This window comes from Leuresthes tenuis, unplaced genomic scaffold (genome assembly GCF_036924035.1).
Source record: "Leuresthes tenuis unplaced genomic scaffold, fLeuTen1.0.hap1 SCAF_21, whole genome shotgun sequence".
Taxonomy (NCBI): Eukaryota; Metazoa; Chordata; class Actinopteri; order Atheriniformes; family Atherinopsidae; genus Leuresthes; species Leuresthes tenuis.
In genome coordinates this window covers 21,539,699-21,564,283 of record NW_027325375.1, presented here as the reverse complement: position 1 = coordinate 21,564,283, position 24,585 = coordinate 21,539,699, and the positions used below count along the sequence as shown (strand labels likewise).

The following is a 24,585-nucleotide window of genomic DNA, read 5'->3' as shown; positions in this document are numbered from 1 at the left end:
TGTAAATCATCATTATGGCTTCTTCTTTGCATGGTAGAGCTTTCACCTGCCCCTGTGGATGTCACAGTGAACTGTGTTCACAGACAGTGGAAGTGATCCTGAGCCCAGGCCGTGGTTTTCATGGGAGAATCGTGCCTGTTTTTAATGCAGAGCTGCCTGAGGGCCTGAAGATCACTGGTCTTTGCTGTGTCCTTTGTGCACAAAGACGTCTTCAGGTTGTCTCAACCTTGACGATATTATGTACTGTAGATGGTGGGATATTCTAAGTGTCTGCAATTCTACATTGACAACATTATTCGAAAATTGCTCCACAATTTGTATTATTTAATTAGCTGCACCATGTTCCTCTCACTGTGTCTCTTTAGCACCGCTTATTTTTTCAGCGTTTTGTTGCTCCAGTCCCAACTTTTTTGAGACGTTACTGCCATCAAATTGAAGATGAGCTTTACGTATTTCATTGATTTAGTTAGAGACTGATGTCTTCCTCAGTTCACCTAAAATAAACTAACTGAGTGAAGTACTTTGTTGAAAATATTCAATGTCCCAAAACAAACACTTCAGATTAGCAGGCAATGACAAATTGCAGCTCTCTGTGATCGTTTCATCACGAAGGGCTTTAATGAGGCTTCTGAAGCAAGGACATAGAGAGGCAGACAGGTGAGACATGTTGACCAGGCTAAAGACGAGACCATCTCTGCCTCAACAAATACTGTATATCTCCTTGATGAAGGATATGATTTGCATTGAGCAAACCGTGGCAAACAAGATTGGGCCATATACACTGCCATAGCAAACACTCACCAGCTGTTAAGTGTTAGAAAAGTGTGGCAATAGTTAAATTTTTAAAGCAAAATTAATTAAAGTGTCTATAAAATACTATTTTCCAGAGGTATCTCTGGCTTACAATGTAAATCTTTACAAATGTGACCCTCCAATTAGTTTTGCCACAGTAAAACGGAGACGCAATGAAGCACATTTCATGTGGCTCAATCGCTGGATTTCAAGCTTCAGAGTTTTGTCTTGGTAGTCCCCGATTAGAACATGTAGATATACTGCACCTGTGACGTTTTAGAAGTATCTAGTGAACTACAAAACATTACCACGTGGCAAACAAATATAGAAATAAATGCTAAATTAAATATGTTATCACAAAAAGAATACGCACTAAGGAAAAAGGACAGTGAGTTAATGCTATGATTTTCTCCCCCTTCATTTCCATACATAAAAGCATCTCATTGAGGACATATTTCCACATTCCTTTTTTTTATGTGCGGTACGAAGCAAAAGTTAGAACACCAACTTATTCAAAAGGCAAGGGGTAGCTTAATGTTCAAACGTGACTTTTACTGTATCTCTGTATGTTAATAAGCTTAGGAGGGTGTAACCTCACTGAAATCGTCCTCCATTTACCTCACAAACTAGCCTGCTGTAAAAAAGTAACAAGTGTGATGTGATTATCTCTTCGCTAATTCATAGTCTTACTTGTGAAATGATAGATCACTCAGCCCCCTGGTGCTCCACATTTCGAGACAAACGTGATGATTCTAAGTTAACGGTACCATACAAGACTCTTGCAACTAGTTATGTCTGTAAAAGAAACATCACTTTTTATTACTGAAAGACGACTTGTAAGGAAACCCTCTTAACTGGTTCTTGACCTAAAGAGAATCAGACTATGTCTTTAGCATATTTCCATTCCCTTTTAAAATGTATTAAGAGGTATATGAGTTTGTTTGGTTGAGTTAAGGATGTTTCAACAGGCTTTCAACCCTTGTGCTAAAAGAGAGGAGAATCTCTGGTGCTAGCATCAGCCGCTGTGCTAAAAAGTTTAGTAAAATAAAAAGGGGTTTTCGGTTGTTGCTTTTTAACATAACAGAACCCCTTTTAGTAGTAAAAATGCAAGTATAGCTTACAGTACCTAAAAAAGGCTGTATAATTTAAACAATCTCCTTTAAAAAGAAAAAAATCTGTTTCTTTTCAGTAAATTTGAGCCTTATTCTGAAATCCACACGCGTTTTGATGAAAGTTTGTACGAAACACGGAAAAGTTCCAACCAACGCTATTATAAGGAGTAAATACTTGTGAATTCAATAAAAAAAAAAATTAAAACAGGTTCTGTGTTCTTCATTATGGAAAATGGCCTTTAAATTCAGGGGGCAATATCCAGTAATAACAGGCAGGTTGCAGATTTGTCTTTTACCGGAGGGCCAGCAGCAGATGCATTCAAGCAGAGACCTTTGTCCAAACTAAAGTAACGCATCGCTAAGCTCAGTTAAAACACGATAAAGGAAGCACTGCTGATATTTGCAATCATTATATGACAGTAGCCCAGATAAAAGTATAGAAAATGCATAAAATCTTTCCCAACCATGAGTGTACAAAAAAGGCGTAAGAAATTCAAGATAAAGAGAAAAAAACTTTAAAATGTGTAAATATCTCAGATGAGCATACCTTGTCATATACATATATATGTATATATATATACATACATATATATATTTTGTAGAGGAAAATATGATGCACATCAGTTATATTGAAGACTGAGTAAGAACTGAGTAGTGTATGGTCTACTTCAGTGATGTACTATGATGTAACTGACCAGATTCTGTACTGTATGTGAGTGATGGAAAACTTTTAAATGCTAGAAATTAGTCTGAGAATTTAATATCATAGACAGTAAACCTTAAATATATATATATATATATATATATATATATATGCATTCACAACCAAAATGGTTATGAATTTCTATATTTGGGGTCAGTACTTGTTTTGAAGAATGTATAAGTCTATATTCTATTATTTTTATATCCATTTGTTGCTTTATACTGTAGCGATGCAGAATTGTTCACAGAGTAGAGAACTATGACGTCCGTCTGAACTGTTGTATATGAAACAAAAGAGATTGGTGCACCAAACTGTACTGTTTATCTGTCTATTACACAGAGACTCTCAGAGAAGGATACGGTGAATTAGTTTTTATAATTAGTGTGAATAGCAAATGTACTTGCTGAATTATTGGTGGGCCATCATCTTACCACACTGCTCATATGTTTTTAAAGGGGCAGAAATTGTTATTATTGTTTGTTATAATTACTTTTTTTCAACATATATATAAATATATATTCTTTGGCATGAAAAAGAAATAGTCATTTTTCCCTTTTCCGTGGTGCTCTCTTGCAATTAGAGCAACAAAATCTAAATGTGTATTCATGAAATCCACAAACTGTGCATTTTACAATGTTCGACAGCGTTCGTTCCCGTTTGTGCAGTAACAGACGCAGCGCTTCATGGCGCTGCCTTCAGCTGAAATGAGGGGAGATCCAAATGTTCGATATTTCGTTGGAAACTGACGCACGCTCAAGACGATGAGCGTTCTCCTGCCTTTCGCTACGGTGTGGAGGTCGAGCGTTGCACCAGCTGCTAAAAGGTTACGCCTGACTCTCGGTTCAGTGCTGTACATTGCCAAAACAGACAAAAATACAAACATCATTTACATTCTGACAACTGGTGCTATTTAAAAAAGAAAAGAAAAAGAAAAAAAACATCTGTGGTGCTTTCTTTTTTCTTTTAAAGTTATTTCCTTGCTTCAGACAAAATGTAGCTACACAATCCTGTACTGTACTGTGGGTTCCGTTTGGGCCTGTCCATTGACCAGATAAGTTCACATGAGTCAGAGGGTTTTTCTTTGTCTGCTGTTGTTTCAGGGAATTCACAGATCTAATTGGCTGAACATTTCGGTGTGGCATATTTTAAAGCAAGGGAATTTGATGGAACATTGATTTGAATATGCATCCATGCATTTTCTTTTTCTTGGAATCTACTTTCTTTGTTTTCATCAGTGCTTCAACGTCAGCCACATTGCAGGTTGCAAATAATGTCCGCACATTGTGTTTGGTGCTGAGTGATCAGTAACTTTTTATCTCCATCTTAGACATTTAAATCCGTCTAGAGGGTTTCTGTCACAACAGAGTCTCTAACTCCCCCCCGCAGGCACTGTTTTCTAATAATTTGTGGATCATATCGGTTGATCTGCAAGCAAACTTCTCCACTAGATGAAGCCACTGGTCATGTTACTTTGTAGGAACACCAGAGAAAGCATCAAATGTTGTTTCATAACTGTCTTTTTGTTACTGCCTTGTCACATAAAAAAGACATTTACGAGACGCTGATTCTCTTTGCTTTTTCTTTCATCACAAAATGCAATACAAGTGGAGGACGAACAAACTGAACTCAGTGTCTCCTAATTGTTCTGTCTTCCTCAAGCAGATTTGCGTTGAAAACAAAACCAATGTGAGTTTGTTTTTTTCTGTTAGTTACAGGCATAGACCTCTGTACCTCAACATCTCACTTCATGGAAATCTGAAGTCCACATGTGTAACTTATATTTTTCAAATGTTCTTCACCTCTGAGAAGTCAGTACTCATGATGCTTTTTACATTTGTTTGCACAAACACTAACAAGAATGTATGGCTATTATTATTATTATTATGGTAATTCCTGCTCCCCACCCTCCAAAACTTCCCTCTGAATTGAAGCTTTTAAAGCAACTAAATTGAACTGTCAGTTTTTTGTATTTCAAATGTCTTGGTATGCTTGTTGTAGTTGAATATTCAGAATGGTGTATATTACATCAGTTTTTATTTATTAAAATGTTTAAATTTTCTAACACGACTGTTGGCGTTATTTAACTGTGGTTCTCAGAGATCGATACATTGTCAGGAAATGATTTCCTATTAAAAACTCATCTTTGAATTTCTCGTGGATGCTGTTTTTAAAGTATATGTTGAATATTAGTGTTTCCTGAGCCTTTCACACTTGGTCCTTCATCCCCATCACTGCATAATAATGGCACATAGCGGTACCATAGAAATGGGATGTCAGAACTGGAAGCCCGTCCATTTTCAACTATTTCAACTTTTATCTACACAGAGATATTTTTGTTTTAAAAAAAAAGTCAGAAATCCTGGTTACCATGGAATACAGAGACAGGGTTAGGTTACGGTTTTTCCTCCATACCTCACACTGCAGATACCAGTTCACCTTCTCAGAATCCCCTTTTCCACTGAATTAGCACCAGGATTCTGGGAACCTGGGTGCTGTTCTGCACTGTCATTAAAGGGTGTGACACATCTTCTCTTTCCAACCTTTTTGATTCCTGTTGAAAACAAATTTGGGGGGACCAAGTCAGCTTATTTTTAATCAAACTACTTCAAAATTGCAAGCTCCAGAAATCCCTTCCACTTTGGTCTAAAAACGGGGTTCAAGCCTCACAAAGACATTGGCTGAAAGGCAATCTAAAATTTTAACACACCAGAACAACACTCTCCCCCCTCAGTGAAGGATTATTTTTGGCAGCAGTTCCCCCATTAAGGCCTGACTAAATCAGCAGTTGATGTTTGATGTTTGTCTGCAATGTGAACTCTTGGAAGCATTGATGAGGTTAATTTTTGATTTCTGATGGTGATATATGTGTGTACGAAAAAGGTTTATATGGACATGACTGAATTAATCTAAACTGACTGAACACACAGACTGTGTTCTCCGCAGTTGCATCTCCTGCTGCGGAGAAGAGTGCAGGATCCTCCATCCCACATGACAGAAGGGGGTCAGAATCCTCTCTGGGATGGAAAAGTCAGGACAGCGAGAGGGCTTTTCTTGCTAATAAGACCACATTTGACCACTTTCATCAGCTGTTTGAACAGCACCAGGACTGCACTCCTAATGAGTACAATTTTACAGACATGAGTTGTGTGCATTGGCACCATCCACTGCTACTCCTCCCTCTGAGGTGCCTTAACCAAGCTGTGCAAGGAGGCACATCAGTAGTGATGCCTTTGGTTATTTATCTCTGACTTTTGCCCCCTTAGTCAACAACAGATACCTTTATTTTATTTATTTGTTTTTTTATTTTTTATTTTTAAAAAATGAATTATTGGCCCTGGGTCGCCTTTTGTGGAATGTTTCCATAAATGCTGCAGAAGAAGAGTGAAGATCCTGTTTGATTTCAAGCGGTTTTGAAGCCAGATATAATTTGTGCTATTGATTTAATCACAGAATCCTATTATACAGAAGAAAACAAAAGTAAAATAAGTTTTTCAAAACTCTACAAAGCACTAAATATTTATTTCTTTTAAGATTTTAACAAGGTCATATTTGAGAACATAGGATAAAGAAACAGTAGCCCAGCAACAGCTAAATAGACAAAATAGATAACGAATATAAGGTAAAACAAGCACATGTGAACAGATATTGGTACTCATGTTAGATGTAGATATATCATGGAAGGGGAAGCAGAGCAGTTAAAACACTAAAACTGAAATGGAAAGAAAAAGGGTACAGTGAGAAAGACATAAGTATTCATAAACTGATTAAAGACTTAAAGGGATTTTAAAAAGCAGATCATTCTCAATAAAACGACAGAAAACAGGAAGGGATCCAGCAAATTCATGATAGTGGATATAGAATTTGGCATGTAAGATGATAAAAAACTGTAGAAATGTTCCGGTTCCCATTTTCAGGGTTTTCAAAGCAACAAATATACAGTGAGGGTTAAAACAAGACAAAGCATTTGATTGAACTGAAAACGGATTTTAAAGGTCCATTCACATTTTATAACAGATTTCACACACAAAAAAGAAGAGGATTAGAGATTAAAGCATTATATTTACAAAACATGTATGAGACCTCATTGACCATATATTTTGTTATGAAACACACGTTATATTTTACGGGGGTTATAATGTTCAATTCCTTTGCTTTGTTAGAAGTATAATGTTTTAAAGATAATAGCCCGTGGCTCTTCACTGTTGAATGTTTTCCAAACAGGATATCCAGGAAAATGTAAGGCACTATAATTTAGTTTCTCCTCCAGAAAAGCCGTTGGAAAAACTCGTTTTTACATCGTTACATTCAACAGTGAAGAGCTTTAATCAACGCCACTCTGGCTTCTCACTAGCAGAAGCAATTCCTTCTTCTACAATCCAGTCTGATTAAGTATGAAAAAAAGTCAGGTAACATTAATAAAATGTAAATTTATTCACAACCCAAAGACATTTCCATAGCGCAAATAAAATAAAAGTGTATCCGCTTTTCCTCCCCTTTTTAGAGACGTGATATGTCTCCAGGTAGCTTAGCGACTCTTCCCTCTCGCGAGATCAGAGGTTGCTAAGAAACCGGTGTCAACAGTCACCGATAAAACTTCTAATGTTACGCTATTTGTAACAGGATTGAAAAGAAATCATCCAAAGACATTTAAATCCGTGTAATGGAGGTGAGTTTGGTTCGTAAAACCTTTAACAGAAATCTGGTTAAAATATAAACGTTGCAGAAGCTTGAAAAACGTTCCATGGACAGTCAACTTTTAGCATTTGCAACTATTTTCCCACCTGTATGTTCGAATTCAAAACTAATGTTGCCGGGGGTGTTGCTAAAAGTAGTTTTAGCTGGCTTATATTTCATACATCATATGTATGTGTAATGTTATTTTTTTTTCAAAAAGTCAAACGTGTTTACTATGAATTGCTCTTGCTGACACTTAGAAAAGACACATGTCGCCATAGCAGTTGAGTTTGATCAACAGATGAGAGAAGGAATATATTTTAAACCTTCTCTAATGTATGGAGTATGTTTCTAGCAACCAGCATAAATCCAATTATTTTAATCTAATTCTGAATTACATCAAAGAGGTCTAACCTGCCCCAGATATATTTTCACTTCCAGTCTGTGCCTCTGCTGTTTTTCCAGGAGCAGGATGTAATAGGAGATGACTCTTTTCAGTCCTTGGAGGAGTTCAAGAGTGTCCTCAGCGAGTTAGTTGGGGACAAGAGCTTGGACAAGATCCGGGTGGAGTATGAGAAGCTCATCCATGCACTAAAACAGTCACGAGAAAATGAGCAAAGGCTGATGTCTAAATGCAGGGAGCTGAATGCAGAGATCGTGTCGACCTCAACTAAAGTGGCAGCTGCCCTGAAACTGTCACAAGAAGATGAGACAACAATAACTTCACTGAAGAGGGTGAATTACCTCAACACCAGATGTTCCAGTTTAGTTTATTAAGTCTTCTTTATTTATTTGTGTGACTGTGGCTCTGATTCTGCAATGTTTCAAATATGGGAGTTATGTTACTTCAGGTACTGCGCAAAATCAAAGTCCACACATGCACACTAATTTAGCATGACGTGTTTGTTATTAAAATGTATCTTATTATTTAGAATCCACAAATTTGAAATAAAATGTCATTCCTTACATTTCAGGAGCTGGATAAAGCTTGGAAAATGGTTGATGCTGCTCACGATATAGAGAAGAAGGATAAAGAGACTATCAGGAATTTAAAAGAAGAGGTCTCCAACCTCACGAAAACAATTGAACAACAAAATGACTTCTCCACAGACCAGGAACGAAGGTGTGTCAGCTGTCCTCCCCACACGTTCTGCTGTGCAAACACTGTAGATCAGCTGGACTGGACCGGCTGTAATGTTTTCCTTTTCTATTTTTTCTCAGTAATCTATTAAGAATGATTGATGAGTTGACCGAGGAGAAGAATCAGCTGGGAACAACAGTCGAGGATCTAAGAAAAAAACTGAACAAGGGCATTGCAACCCAGCAAGAGATAGAGGCCCAACGGGACAGTGCCCTTCAGAGTATTTCACAGGTAATTATGGGGATATATAGGGATTATAGACAGAAAACAAGACTTCTAAACCTGATTTGATTGTTTCAACATTTTTAAATGAATTGATTTATGTAATATTTTGAATTGTGTATAGATGGACAGATACTTTATAGTGTATCAGGATTTTTAGAAACAAATTCAATCCACTTCATCATCAGTGCTACACCAAGGAGTTATGTGGGATTCATTCTTTTTGGCAGCCATTACTGTATTTACCCTTCGAGCTGTGGGTTGACCACAGGGGGAACAAAAACTGCAGCGCAAAAACCAGTAGGAGCTCTGACAACTACACCCAATTTAAATCAAGCTCTGACATCAAGCTGCTGCCTCTCTGCATGTCTGACTCCAGCTCCAGCAGGAGCTCCAGGTGCAGCAGAATGAGATTTCCAGAGAAATGAGACTTAAGGAAAAGCTGGACAGGGAAGTTAAGCAGCTGCACATCGACACGGAGGCCAAGATGGGTGACATCAAGGCTCTGAATCTGCAGGGCCAGAAGGCCAAAGAGGAGCAGCAAAGACTGGAGCAGCAGCTAAAAGAGTTAAAGGTAACCAATGGGTCACAATGCATTATAGTTATGATGTGCCATGTGAAAAATAACACCTGCTGTCAAATTATTACTTCTTTAAACCCAGGTCATTAAGGCAGAAACAGACATATTTGTCTGATTTTCTTTAACTGATAATGAAGAGTGTGCAGTCAGTGATAAGATATGAATGCAACGTAGACCAGAAAATGACCAAGTTTGGTTTCAGAGGAAACCAGTAAAAACACTTATTACAGCATCACAGAGATATTTTTCATGGAGTTTCTATAAATCTAAAAACAAACAAAAAATTACGGGAATAGAGTATTTTTTACTTACAGTAGCAGGAGGACTCAGCAGAGTACAGGCCACATTGATACAAGGAATAACAATGACCCATTGCTAATTAAGCCTTGATAGATCTTTGATCTTGTTTCACTTTAACTCTTGTCATTGCTGTACAAATTATTCTGATTTCATACAAATAATTTATCATCATCACAGCTTTGGTTTAAGCCAATAATCAATGATAGTTAACATAAAGTTCCATGTAGCAGTCATTTGATTTTTAATTTTCCAATATAGCCTCCTTTGGCTTTGAGGGTTACGGTTAGGGTTAGGGTTAGCTCCACAGACTTGGACCAGCCTGGCTGGTGTGTTTTTCAAGGGAATTTTTAGTAATCCATCTCCAAACAAACTTTCAATAAGTTTTTATTGGCTGCATAACTTAAACTCTTCAGTCAGGCTCATTCCAAATACTTTATTTGAGGTCAGGTTGCTGAGTTGGCCATAGGGAGCCTTCCGTCTCTTTCTTCTTAAAGATTTAGATAAACCTAGGTGTTCTTGAAGTAATTGTCTTGTTGCATGACAAGCTGGGTTTTCTCAAACAATTTCCTGAAGGTATGGTGTGACGCTTTACCGTGAAGGGGTACCCATGTTGGTTCAAGATCATTGTTTGCAGCAAAACACTATGACACAATCACAAATGCTCCCCCTGTTCTTCTTAGTAGGGATTATCTTAAGCTCAATGTATGTATGTATTTAGCTGTTTTGGAGGTGTAAGAGTGGTGTCTTTCTGCAAACTTTGCCCTGCAAGCTGTGAGCTGGATCTGTCTCTGGACAGTTGATGCAGACACTTTAGTTGAACACATTGTGTGTTAGTAAGTTGAACCGTCAAGTTAAGAATCTGTTATGCAAACTAGACATATAGAAAGTTATCCTGGGCTCAGTTTCTTTTGTTTTTGCAGTATTGCAGGGTAGGAGAGCAACATTTTCCCATGACGCTGATCCTTTTGAAGCAGTTTATTTATTCAACTTACTAAATTTCAAGATGCTTGAGTTGGCTCTCAAGTTAAGGTAGCAGTTTTGCGAAGTCACTCGCATTGTGTCTGTAACATTAAACTTGTGATGTTACGCAGTCTTGTTAAGAATGTATGTTTAGAGCATCCCTTCACACAACTGGATGTCAAATAAACCAACTGCATGCAAGGTACTACCTCCATTAGGGGTCCTTAGACAAGACCCCCTTACACTATCTGCCTATCAGTGTAAGTCGCTTTGGATAAAAGCGTCTGCCAAATGAATAAACATCAACATAAACTTACGCAAAAGCTGTGCATAATATATTTTTGGAGGGTATTGCATGTGAATAAAAATCCAAATGTAAATGTCATTGTGAGTTGCATACCTCCACCTTCTCCATCCTTCCCTGACTGTAACAGATCCTGCATGAGCGGTCCACCAAGGAGCTGGAGCAGATGCATGTGAAGAACGCCAAGCTGCAGCAAGAGAGTGAGCAGCTCTCATCAACTAAAGAACGCCTGTCTCTGGAAAACCAACAGATAGCAAATGAGCTGAAGGTACACTGAAGGTCCACTGAGATACACTCCTCTCACAAGGAGAAACACCCCTGCTATGTTTGTTCAGATCTACAGTAATGTAAATAACAGATGGGGTGAACCACTTGGAGGCACTGTTTACTATCAAAATGATTTATGCCAGATGGGTGCACACTAAAATACGCTATCCATTCTCCTCTCTGAAAACCCCTCTCCCTCCCTCTTTCTGTATGATGCATCGCTTCCCTTCCTACTGGCTAGATGAGAGAAGAGGAGGTGAGCCAGATGCGTCAGGAGGTTGCCAAACAAGCAAAGATGAGAGAAGCAGTCCAGAAGAAGTTCCACCAGTTGGAGGATCAGAAAGCTGACGTGGAAGTTCAGAGGGAGACACTTAAAGCTCAAATTGCTGGTCTGGAGAAAGGTTTGGGAGCTTGTCTAGTTTAGGACATAAAGGGTTATGTTCTGTGTTGCCAGTCTGTGTGTAATTCAGCATTCAGAGTCTGTGGTGTAGTATTTGATGCACTGTAGATATGTAGATAATCTGTACTAAATAACTGAAGGTGTTGGTGAAGAAAAAAAAACAGAAAATGCATGGAAACACACTGTTCATGTTCTAAATATCAGTGTATGTCTGAGAACTAACTAACTACTACTATGCCCTCATCACTTAAATGCATCTTCGTTTGATGCCAGAATTTGCAGAAAAACTCAGTTTCGTTACTAAAATTGCCTGGACGTAATGAAATGAAGACAAATTGGAAGTTAAATAGTCCTCAGACTTAGTGGTGGATTGAATGGCCAGATTGACAAGCAATTACTGCAGTTGTTAAGGGACTGGAGTAACTCTAAATGGACTGATTTTGTGAAAAGCCAAGTTGAAACAAAGGAAGATGCAGGGTTAAGCTCATGCACTCATAGAATTAGAGTTGCTTCAGATTCTCATTGCTTTGAATGATTAGTTTTAATTAGTCATTTTCACCACAGCTGGAAAGTAGTTTTAAATTAGCTTGCGTTTGTGATTTCACATTTAAACTGTTTGGTCCAATTAAACTTCAATTCCGTTCTGTTTTCCCAAGTTAGTGTTTTATTTGAGATGTTCTGAGATCTGTCAGATATGATTCTGCCCCATCACTGCTTACTTTTGAAAGATTTTGAAACCTAATTTCATAATCCTGGTTTTTAATTGGTTTTAACTGGTTTCACTCAGTCGTGTCAGCCATGTTTGGGTGGTTATTAAAAATTTTTTGTGGCGTGCCAGAACACACATTTTATTTCTGCTTTACTCAGACATTAAAATATCATAAAAGAAAATGTGTCAACAAACTGCTGTCAATGTTTCTCCCTCTGCAGAACTTGAATCTTCCCAAAAGCAAGTGGAAGTTGACAAAAAAGCCAAAGATGAGCTGATTCGAGAGCGGGATAACTTAAATAAGGTATCCAGCGAATCATGGATTCTTTCAGAGATAATTTCATGACACGTATTTACTGACATATCATTAAAGGCCTGTCAACAATGTTGAAAACAGTAGATCCTATTTTAATGCTTACAGATTCAAGACCAGAATTAACAGTCATTATTTGTGTTCCTGTGTCTGTATATGATTGTGCTCGTTTTCTGCATCAACAGAACATGATCAAAGCTGTGCAGTCAAGTGAGAAACAGCAGAACCTTGGGAAGCTCCTTGAGCAAGACAAGAGGGCCTTAGAACATGAGATCAGCGGCTACCGTCAGGAGGCCCAAAAGCAGAGGAAGATCATCCAGCAGCTGGAAAAAGAGCGTGACCGCTACATCAACGAGACCAGCAGCCTCATGCAGAAGGCAGGTTAAGCAGAGAGGCTGGCCTGTGGCGTCAGATTGTCGTGGTGAATTTAGATAACACAGCCTAACTTTGATCTGCCCGGGTCTGACCGAGGGAACTTCCCTTCCTTCCACAGGTGCAACAAAAAATGAATGACGTCGAAGTCAGAGAAATGGAAATATTTGATTGGAGGAAGAAAGTTACAGAGGCAGAGTGCAAGGTTAAGCAGCAAGAGAACCTGTTAGAGTCTGTTGTATCTGAAAGGAACCTCTACAGCAAAAATCTTATCGAGGCTCAGGTAAGAATGACGTGTTCAAGTCATCTGCTGTTGTTTGATTATTAAACACTTTTAATGCACTTTTACACTTTAGGTAGTCCTGCAAAGTTAATGCCAGTTTATTGCTTTGGCTGCTTCAGTGGACAGTCGTACTCATCTAGAAAGCAGGACAGCTGCTTTATGAAAAGCATTATGAAAACGGACGTGAATATGCTATTTCAGACGTTGTTTTTGGCTGTTTTGGGTTTTGGTGACTTTCTTCACAATTTCTTGTGTTGTGTTCCCCTTCCTTCCATTCACGGTCTGTCTCTCTTCTTTAGGAAGAGATTGCAGAGATGAAGAGAAAGATGAAGACTATGAACAACCAGGTTACCCGGCTGAGAGATGAGATCAGTGGGAAGGAGCAGGCCCTTGCTAAGGATCAGCAGGAGCACAAGCGTTTAGAGAAGGATAACGAGGCCCTTAAGGTACTGTTAAGGCCCGCCTCAGTCAGGGTTAAGGGAGGATCTTTAAGCCAGGTTTGAAAGTCTTATTTGGTGATGAAAAACAACAAAAGATACCAGCTACAACCGGAAACAGTTCTGGTTGATGTTGTTGAAACCCAACAATAAAAATTAAATAGGTATTAGCAAACTAGTTGATAGGGATTTAATCTTAAAAGGAAAGAGTATTCAGTATGTTCCTCTTGTAGTGATACTTTGATGCTTTTAATCTTCACTTATGGTCATTTACAAACACGTGTCTGACCATTTCTGTGTCCGTCCACAGGGAGAGCTGCAGTCAATTAAGCTGCAGCTGGAAGAAACAAAGCAGCGTGTTGACAGTCAAAAGGCAGAGCAGCAAAAACTGCAGAAGATAATAGCCGACACAGAGGGTGAGCAGATCCAGCAGAAGAAACAACTGGAGCAGGTAGAGAAGGAGAAATATTAACAGGAAGAGAAATATTATAGAAACCACTGTCTGAATGTCTATTGTTGTCTCAAGGTGATAAGAGAGCGGGACAGCCTTGGCAAGCAGCTGATACATCGGAATGATGAACGTGCACTGCTATATGAGAAGATCAGGATCCAGGAGTCAATCCTGAGTAAGGGAGACTTCCACTATAATCAGAGGCTGGAAGACATCCACCTGCTCAAGCTGGAGATTAAGAAGGTCCGACGCAAGAAGAGCCTCCTGGACAAGACTGTGTCCAACACAGAGGAGCTGAGGTAAAGGAAAGCACATGTGGTCTGATCAGAGTGAGGAGAGTAATGAAGGTGGAGAAGGACGGCAGGATACAAAGCATCAGGACGCAGGGCAAGATGGATGAGGTGACCAACAAAGGGCTGTAGGTAGAGTAGAAGAGGAAGATTCAAAGAGAAAGGAAGCAAGATGAGGAGAGATATAGAGTAGAAGGTAAGAATAACCTCCTTAGAATGTCTAGATTCTGAAACTACAGAATATCATTTTCTGTTACAACTCTTAGATTTTTTTTTGCTTAAAAACACAGATTCTTTTAATGGTAGACTTCCCACATTTCTCCCCAGTAATTTATATGGTTTCATTTGTACATACGTTTTGCTAGTATTTTCCCAAGTATCTGGTTTCCTGATGGGAACTTAGGGCTAAATGTATGTCTTAATTATTTAAATGATGTTAATGTGAGATGCTGTGCTATAGGCAGGAACTGTTCCACCTGCAGAAACAGCTGCTCAGAGAGAGAGCAAGGAACAGCGTCCTCGAGGAACAGCTGAAGCCCATAAATATTCACAGATGGAGGCGACTGGAGGTGAGTTTTTTTTTTATCCAGGAGGAGTGACTCAGCTTGAATTGACCACATCCAGTGTCTATTATATTTGTTTGTCTCTGCCTTCAGAGGATGAACATTCACATTTCTGGTTTAAACCTAAATATTTAAAGAGCAAAAGGTCATGAATGTTTTGTACTTGACTCTCTCCTTCAGGGCAGTGACCCCAGCAAATACCAGCTCATACAGAAGATTCAGTCCTTACAGAAGCGACTGATCGCCAAGACCCAGGAGCTTGAGGAACGGGAACTCTTATTGCAGGTAAACTCTCGGTGTAAAGTCATTATTGGCAGAGTTTGTGGGCAGTTGTCATTTACTTATTGCATGAATTTGCTACCCTTTGAGTGACTCATTGATGTGTTGAGAGGTTATTGGACAGCTGTGGCACAAAGGAATAAGATGCACAGTTATTAAGTTATATTCTCCATTGGTTTGGGTCTTTTAGTGGGATTTAATGACAGTAACTGCAGCAGTTTTCCATTTTAAAGCCAATAGGTGTATGAAGTATTCAGTGACAGGACACTAATAGAGGTACAAGCTTTCTATCTATCATGCTGGAGACAGATATGCTTTGATGTCTTTTCCTTCCAAAAGACATCCTTTCTGCTAAAAAAAAAAAAAGGCTCGAGTTTTTCAGCAAAGTTTTCTTTTCTGATATCCTCACATAGGAAAAGGAAAGACTCTATGTGGAGCTGAAGCACATTCTGGCCCGGCAGCCGGGTCCAGAAGCAGCCGAGCAGCTCCAGCAGTGCCAGTGGACCATCAGAGACAGAACCAGAAAGCTTAAGGTCTGATGTTATTTGATTGCCAAGCTCACAATTTCTTCAACATTAGATTCTGGTTTCCATTTTGACTCCTCTGTATCTTACTCAGTCCCATAGAATTCTTTAATTCTGAATTTAGACTTAAGTGTTGTCATATTTTCCGACGGGCTCACCACCCGTGGGAGGGGCCAAGGGGGTCGGGTGCGATGTGAGCTGGGTAGCGGCCGAAGGCAGAGGCCTTGGCGGTCTGATCCTCGGCTACTGAAGCTAGCTCTTGGGACGTGGAATGTCACCTCTCTGTTGGGGAAGGAGCCGGAGCTGGTGCGCGAGGCTGAGCGGTTCCGGCTAGATATAGTCGGACTCACCTCGACGCACGGCTTGGGCTCTGGAACCAGTCCTCTTGAGAGGGGTTGGACTCTCTTCCACTCTGGAGTTGCCCGTGGTGAGAGGCGCAGAGCAGGTGTGGGCATACTTATTGCCCCCCAGCTGTGTGCCAGTACATTGGGGTTTACCCCAGTGAACGAGAGGGTAGCCTCCCTCCGCCTTCGGGTGGGGGGACGAGTCCTGACTGTTGTTTGTGCCTATGCGCCAAACAGCAGTTCAGAGTACCCACCCTTTTTGGAGTCTCTGGGGGAGGCACTGGAGAATGCTCCTACCGGAGACTCCCTCGTTCTGCTGGGGGACTTCAATGCTCACGTGGGCAATGACAGTGAGACCTGGAGGGGTGTGATTGGGAGGAACGGCCCCCCCGATCTGAACCAGAGTGGTGTTATGTTGTTGGACTTCTGTGCTGGTCATGGACTGTCCATAACGAACACCATGTTCAGACATAAGGGTGTCCATATGTGCACTTGGCACCAGGACACCCTTGGCCGCAGTTCGATGATCGACTTTGTGGTTGTATCATCGGACTTGCGGCCGTATGTCCTGGACACTCGGGTGAAGAGAGGGGCGGAGCTGTCAACTGATCACCACCTGGTGGTGAGTTGGCTCCGCTGGTGGGGGAGGATGCCGATCAGACCTGGCAGGCCCAAACGTATTGTGAGGGTCTGCTGGGAGCGTTTGTCAGAATCCCCCGTCAGAAGGAGCTTTAACTCCCACCTCCGGCAGAGCTTCAACCATATCCCGGGGGAGGTGGGGGACATTGAGTCCGAATGGGCCATGTTCCGTGACTCCATTGCCGAGGCAGCTGATCGGAGTTGTGGCCGTAAGGTGGTCGGTGCCTGTCGTGGCGGCAACCCTCGAACCTGCTGGTGGACACCAGTGGTGAGGGAAGCCGTCAAGCTGAAGAAGGAGTCCTATCGGGCCTTTTTGGCCAGTGGGACCCTGGAAGCAGCTGATAGGTACCGACAGGCCAGACGGGCTGCGGCTTCGGCGGTTGCTGAGGCAAAAACTCGGGCCTGGGAGGAGTTCGGTGAGACCATGGAGAACGATTTCCGGACGGCCTCGAAGAGATTCTGGTCCACCATCCGGCGTCTCAGGGGGGGGAAGCGGCTCACAGTCAACACTGTTTACAGTGGGGACGGGGCTTTGCTGACCTCAACTAGGGATGTTGTGAGTCGGTGGGGGGAGTACTTCGAGGAACTCCTCAATCCTACCAACACGTGCTCGGAAGAGGCAGAGTCGGAGAGCTCGGAGACGGGGCCTCCCATTTCTGGGGCTGAGGTTGCCGAGGTGGTCAAAAAGCTCCTCGGTGGCAAGGCCCCGGGGGTGGATGAGGTCCGTCCTGAGTTTCTCAAGGCTCTGGATGTTGTAGGGCTGTCTTGGCTGACACGCCTCTGCAGCATCGCGTGGACATCGGGGACAGTGCCTCTGGACTGGCAGATTGGGGTGGTGGTCCCCCTCTTTAAAAAGGGGGACCGGAGGGTGTGTTCCAACTATAGGGGTATCACACTCCTCAGCCTCCCTGGTAAGGTCTATTCGGGGGTATTGGAGAGGAGGATCCGTCGGATAATCGAGCCTCGGATTCAGGAGATGCAGTGTGGCTTTCGTCCTGGCCGTGGAACAGTGGACCAGCTCTATACCCTCGGCAGGATCCTGGAGGGTGCATGGGAGTTCGCCCAACCAGTCTACATGTGTTTTGTGGACTTGGAGAAAGCGTTCGACCGTGTCCCTCGTGGAGTCCTGTGGGGGGTGCTCCGGGAATATGGAGTGCCGGACCCCTTGATAGGGTCCGTTCGGTCTCTGTATGACCGGTGCCAGAGTTTGGTCCGCATTGCCGGCAGTAAGTCGGATACGTTTCCGGTGAGAGTTGGACTCCGTCAGGGCTGCCCTTTGTCACCGATTCTGTTCCTAACTTTTATGGACAGAATTTCTAGGCGCAGCCAGGGCGTTGAGGGTGTCCGATTTGGCTACCTCAGAATCGGGTCTCTGCTTTTTGCAGATGATGTGGTTCTGTTAGCGTCGTCAGGCCGTGACCTTCAGCTCTCACTGGAGCGATTCGCAGCCGAGTGTGAAGCGGCTGGGATGAGAATCAGCACCTCCAAATCCGAGACTATGGTTCTCAGCCGGAAAAGGGTGGAATGCTCTCTCCGGGTCGGGAATGAGATCCTTCCCCAAGTGGAGGAGTTCAAGTATCTCGGGGTCTTGTTCACGAGTGAGGGACGAATGGAGCGGGAGATTGACGGGCGGATCGGTGCGGCGTCTGCAGTGTTGCGGGCTCTGCACCGACCCGTCGTTGTGAAGAGGGAGCTGAGCCAGAAGGCGAAGCTCTCTACTTACTGGTCAATCTACGTTCCCATCCTCACCTATGGTCACGAGTTGTGGGTAGTGACCGAAAGAACAAGATCGCGAATACAAGCGGCCGAAATGGGTTTCCTCCGCAGGGTGTCTGGGCTCTCCCTTAGAGATAGGGTGAGAAGCTCAGTCATCCGGGAGGGGCTCGGAGTAGAACCGCTGCTCCTCCGCATTGAGAGGAGTCAGATGAGGTGGCTCGGGCATCTGGTTAGGATGCCCCCTGGGCGCCTCCCTGGGGAGGTGTTCCGGGCACGTCCCACTGGGAGGAGACCCCGGGGAAGACCCAGGACACGCTGGAGAGACTATGTCTCTCGGCTGGCCTGGGAACGCCTCGGGGTCCCCCCGGAAGAGCTGGAAGAAGTGGCCGGGGACAGAGACGTCTGGGTTTCTCTGCTCAAGCTGCTGCCCCCGCGACCCGACCCCCGGATAAGCGGCAGATGATGGATGGATGGATGTTGTCATATTCTTTCTCATCATAAATGTAAAATAAGTACTTCCACTGCACAGGCACTGATAGCAGAGCTGAGGATGCTTGACTCAAAGATGAATGAGTACAAAAGTGAGAATCAAAGACTGGCCAATGAGCTGGCAAACATTAAGAAGAAGTATCTCAGCCAGAAAAAGCTTCACAGGTAAGGTTTATCTTTGCTTCACGTCAGGGGAGTCATTTATGACAGAAAGTGAACACTGCTGCAAAGCTTCTTTGTGTTTATAAGTGAACAGAGGACCAGAACCAAGGTAGAGCAGCTGGAACTTCTGCCCCAGCTGAGCAGCAAACCTCACTTCACAGGAGGAGGCTTCAGGATCGACAACCCTGTGAGACCACAGTGACCATCACAAAAGAAGCAAGTTTGAATCCAGTCATCTTACACCGTTTATATCATTTCAGCTGAAAGAAAATGTCTGTGTCTCTGAACTAATTGTGTTTTATCACTTCTCTGAAAGTAAAAGGCCTCCTCCACTCCTGATCGAACTCAATTAGGTTTTTCTGTTAAATATGCTGTGAAAATGGTGCGTAGAACACTGTTCCTGACACTGTAAGTCATGAAACGTTTAAGCCTATAATGAACTATGGTCACAAGAACAGAGCAAGGCCCGAGAAAGTTTTAAACCTAAACATCTCTTCTTTGGCTGATATCGACAAACTACAATCGGAGAGGTAATGGACAAAATTTAATGTCAGTTTTCAAATTAACTTCTAAATAATCTCACAGAATAAGAAGTTTTTCTGTAAGAAGAATGTATCGATTTTAGATTTATGCTTTTTGGAAATTAGGCCATCTTTTACTCCTTGACCGGCTTAGTATAACAGATGATTTGCACAAACTTTTGCATGCTACTGGATGTAAAGTTTTGACACCATACTGTATTTCAAAGGAATGAAACACCGGTTGCCTTACTTTCAAATTGCCTTCCTTTAGATATTTATTTAAATCTGATATTGGATCTGAGATCAGGTTTTCAGCTGCTGAGTGGGATTGTTTTCTCTGACATCTAAAAGCACTTGAATTTCAGTCGTCAAACGTATAGAATGTTCAGAATTCTTTGAATGTCAATTACTGACAGTGCTAATAAAGGAATGTTTTAAACTGGGAACTTTTGTGGCTTTGTTACTAAAGATATTTAGAACAAAACCTTTTCAAATGAGAACAAAAAGCAGTACAGAGTCAACCTCATGTCAGCTCATTTCTGAGTCCAAACTCTGAAATATTATTTGTTATAATGAAATAAATCAAGTCAGGACACCAGTGTTCTCTTTTTGAACTTATATTGTGGACACGTGACATAAAGGTATCTGCACTGGATGTGAATGGAAAGCATTCCGTACATTATTATGGAAATGATGTCTAATCTGCAAGATGCTGTGAGAGAAAGTAAAAAAAAAAAAACACACCCTTCCAAAAATACATTTTTATTACAAGAATACCACATTTAATATCCAGAACATAGATAAACACTTGAAGAGCATGCCTACTGAGAGCAGCGAGTCCACATGATAGTGTTTTGTATTTTATTTTCAGACAAATTATTATCACATGGCAAATCCATGCCACTAGAGACACAAGTAAGAGTGCAAAGGGGCCACATGACACATCCTATCTGAATAACCGATTCTGTCGTATAACTTCTGAAAGCTTTTGTCGATCATTTGGCATATTAGTGACATGATGTCCCTGTAATCACCACTAGATGTCAGAAAAGTATAGACTAGTACCTGCCGCTCACCGTTATGACACCCAATAATACTGTTCTGCCACCAGTCAGTCCAGTACTTTAATGTCCCTTTTCTTGTTTTTTAATGTCCTTTTTAATGAATTTGAAATGTTTTTTTTTTCTGTTGTGAAACAAGTGATTTCACTTTTAAATGGTGCTTTTTATACCACTGAAAGCACGAGAGAGAAAGGTTAAGAAAGGTTACAGTCAGAGGGAGGGAATCTCTCTAAGGTAAACATTGCGCTCAGACGTTTCACATATTTAAGTGGACTGTAAAAGGTCTAGACTCCACCACTACTACATATTGTGATTAGAATCAAAAGCATTCATGTTTTAAGGTTTTCCATGTACCCTAGACATCTTTCAGCTGGAGATGTCACGGTCTTGGCCACATATGTATTGCAGTGACCATGTGAGGTGGCAGCTTGGACTATAGACCGATTCATGCTAGTGAGCACAAAGTGTAATGGGAATGGAAAATGTTTCATTTAAGCCGTTAATTCAGTGTTGGAATGGTTAATGCGGGTAAGATTAGTTTCAACATCGCTGTGGATGCGTGATATCATTACAGTAACAGTTTATAGCTGAGAGGGGTCTGTGGGTGTAAGCAGCAAACCTATCTCAGCTTCTTACTGATACAGAGTTTACAGGCTATAAATGGATACTTTTGATAATCTAGTAACAAGCCACCAATACTGAGGACTTGTGACTATTAGTTAGATCAGTACCTGTGCCAAAAGCAACTTGAGGAAAATGTCAGCTATTCTTCAAAAATCCTCATGAGTCTTTGTGCTCATCAGCAGGAAACAGCCACCTCATGCTGTTACTATGATCATTTTGTTCCCATGGCAAAAACAATACTATTACTTGATCAGCTTTGTGTTTAAAGTGAATGTAGAAGATTTAAATAAATAGCCCTGTGATGGACTGGCGACAATGTCAAGGGTGTACCTGTCTCTCACCCAATTACAGCTGGGATAGGCTCCAGCACCCACCAACCCCCCCACGACCCTGAACTGGATTTAGCGGGTATAAAAAAAATGGATGGATGGATGCGGATCAGCTGCTTCGGGTGGCCTTGGTTGAGGGGGTAGAGTAGATGAAGTACCAGCTCAAACTACTCTATCTCCTATTTGAGCGGGCATCTGGTTGTTCTAATCAATGTCGTTGTAATAGTTTTAAACATTCTCAATCAGGGAAGGAGATTCCTATCGAGATCAAATTATATCACATTAAGTCAGTACTTTATCTTATCACATGTTCTCGTGGAAAATCTTATGTGGGAAAGACAAGTAGAGAATTGAAGACTCGGATTTCTGAACATAGCAGTACTATTAGATGCAAAAACCGGTTGCAGCACATTTTGGTGAACTCAACTCTACTTCTTCTCTAAGATACATCGGGATTGAAAAGGTAACTTTCCCTTTCAATATGAGGTAACTTGGACGCTTACTTCCCAGAAAGGACTGGCTTTGTCGTCTGAAAACTCTCACCACATGGTCTCAACATGGATTTTGATTTGAGATGGGTTTTTTTTTTTGTTTGCACGTATTTATTAGATCATCTCTGATGGATGTATTCCCATTTATTTCTAATGAGCCGATTGTCGAAAGAGAGATATTATGTAATCACCATCAGATGTGTGACAAGGGTATGACCTACATAACAAGTGAGTGCCGTTGTCTTACTAACACCGATGTTGAGGAAGGCCTCGGGACTGAAACGTCAGTAAGTATATTTGGATGCATAGAGAACCAGAGCGTGCGACACTTTCTGTTACGTTTTTCAAATGAGGGGATAGATCAGTGATTTAAACCCCAGAAACTCCATCTGTTGAAACGTCCTTGGTTGAAACACTAAACCTTAAAGTGTCAATAAAACCACTGATGTGTGATTGTAGGGAAAAAGTGTTCCACATGCTGCATATAGAGTGCCAATAGAAAACAAGTGCTGTATGAATATGTTTGTAAATGGGAACTACTACTATGACTACTACCCTATTTTATATATATATATATATATATATGTATATATAGAATAGCTTGACAATTATTTTTTTGCCCTTGCTTTTGTAGAGAAAACAAATGGAAAAAAGACAAATTTGGAACTTGGAAAGATTTAACTCTTCACTTTTTCTTCACCTGTTCACAAGTCAGAGTTTCAGGAGACAGAAAATCGTCGGTCAGAAAAATAGAAACGTATTCTTCATGGCTTCAGTAAATATCTGTGACCTCAAAACAACAAAAGCTCCACTTGCCACATGCTGTTTGCTATTCTTTAACCTTGTGAACTATTATTACAGTTACTCAGGCTTTCATATCACACATAAAGTAAGCTGTGGGATATTCAGTAGCTGAAATGGACAACACAATCAGGCTTGTGTCCTTCTTCTTTTCTGCTGCCTGTGGAGTAATTCCTTCGCCAGTGCAGTACAACGTCACCATGGCAACCCATGCCTGTGCATTTCTGGGCTGTGTTGCCGTAGAATTGGGAGGCCTCTGACAGGATTTGTGCCCCCCCCCCTCTTTTTTTTTTCCCCTTGTTGAGCTTTAAAAAGCAGCTGCCTGCAGAGTCTAATGATGTTTGGTGGGTGTCTGTTGGCCTGTTTGTCATGATGGCGGAATCTCTGTTTATTTCTATGGTGTACAACTGTGAGCAGGTGGAGCTCAGCACCTACTGTGTATTGACGTCACGCATCGGTGCGAAGCTCCTCTTCCTTTCTTTGATTTGTCTATCTCATTGCCAATTGCTAAAATATCTTCCGTTGTAGGCGAGTTTTCATTAAGTGACCACAAGAAAATCTTGATTGAAACACTATCTGACTGCTTATTTTGTTGAGTCTCTCTGAACCATCTGGCTGTAAGCTTTATCCGTCAAATCTGCTCATATCTCAGAGCTGGATGTTCCAGTCAGAAATGATGTGAGCCATGAGACTACGTGTGATTATATCATACAAACTGTTACATGAGGGCACGTGTTAACACTATTACATGTGTGGATTTTAAACAGGGAGTCTCAGCCCTGACCAGAGGTTAAAATCAGAGATTAAGCTGATTTATGAAGCAGGCTGTGATGAAGGGAAGCATCATTAGCCATTGGGACACAGTATAAAATCTAGATAAAACAGAATATAATGATTTGCAAATCTCATAAAACAATATTTTTTCACCAGAGAACATAGAACGTATGTTGAATTTGATGACAGCAGCATATTGCTAAAAAGCACTATGTAGCATCCCCTCTTCTTTTAACCACAGTCTGTAAACATCTGAGAACTGAGTCAACCAGTTTTTGGACATTTGGGAGAGGAATATTGTCCCATTCTTGTTTTATATAGGATTCTAGCTGCTCAACAGTCCTGGATCTTCTTTCTTGTATTTTGTGTTTCAGCTGGTGAAAGGTCTGGACTGCAGGCAGGTCAGTCCAGAACCCGGACTCTTCTACTACGAAGTCATGCTGTTGGAATAGATGCAGCCTGTATATACCTTTCAGCATTGATAGTGAAACCTAACTGTGCCACACTAATGCACCCCCAATGAAGTCAGAGATGCAGGCTTTGAACTGAGGGCTGTTAACAAGCATGGCTCCACTCCTCTTTAGTCTGGAAGAAGTGGCATTCAAGATTTCAAAAAAGATTTTCCAATTTCAAATCGTCCAACCACAGAACAGTTTTCCAATTTGTTTCTGGATCATGATCACATATTGGCTTCTTCCTTGCACGATCGAGCTTCAACCTGCATCTGTGGATGGCACGGTGAGCTGTGTTCACAGACAATAATTTTTCTGGAAGTGTTGCTGAGCCCATCTATTGATTTCTTTGAGCCTCAGGCCTGTTTTTAATGCAGCGCTGCCTGAGGGCCCGAGATCATCAGCATTCAACATTGATTTTCATCAATATTGCTAAGAGACGTCTCCAGATTCTCTGAATCTTTGATGATATTATGTACTGTAAATGATGGAATATTCACTTTGAG

General features: G+C 41.4%; 1 protein-coding gene across 1 annotated transcript; it reads left to right on the top strand.

Annotated features, from left to right (window-relative positions):
* Positions 1–7,267: 7,267 nt before the first annotated feature.
* cfap58 (cilia and flagella associated protein 58) lies at positions 7,268–19,267 on the top strand. The gene is made up of 18 exons (XM_072374413.1): positions 7,268–7,273; positions 7,747–8,016; positions 8,256–8,404; positions 8,503–8,653; positions 9,024–9,218; positions 10,919–11,056; positions 11,297–11,456; positions 12,386–12,468; positions 12,663–12,854; positions 12,971–13,132; positions 13,432–13,578; positions 13,880–14,020; positions 14,096–14,319; positions 14,771–14,879; positions 15,054–15,158; positions 15,566–15,685; positions 18,905–19,029; positions 19,114–19,267. Exons 1-18 carry the CDS (start codon positions 7,268–7,270, stop codon positions 19,226–19,228), a joined length of 2,592 nt encoding a protein of 863 aa, XP_072230514.1. The 3' UTR covers positions 19,229–19,267.
* The last annotated feature ends 5,318 nt before the right edge of the window (positions 19,268–24,585 follow it).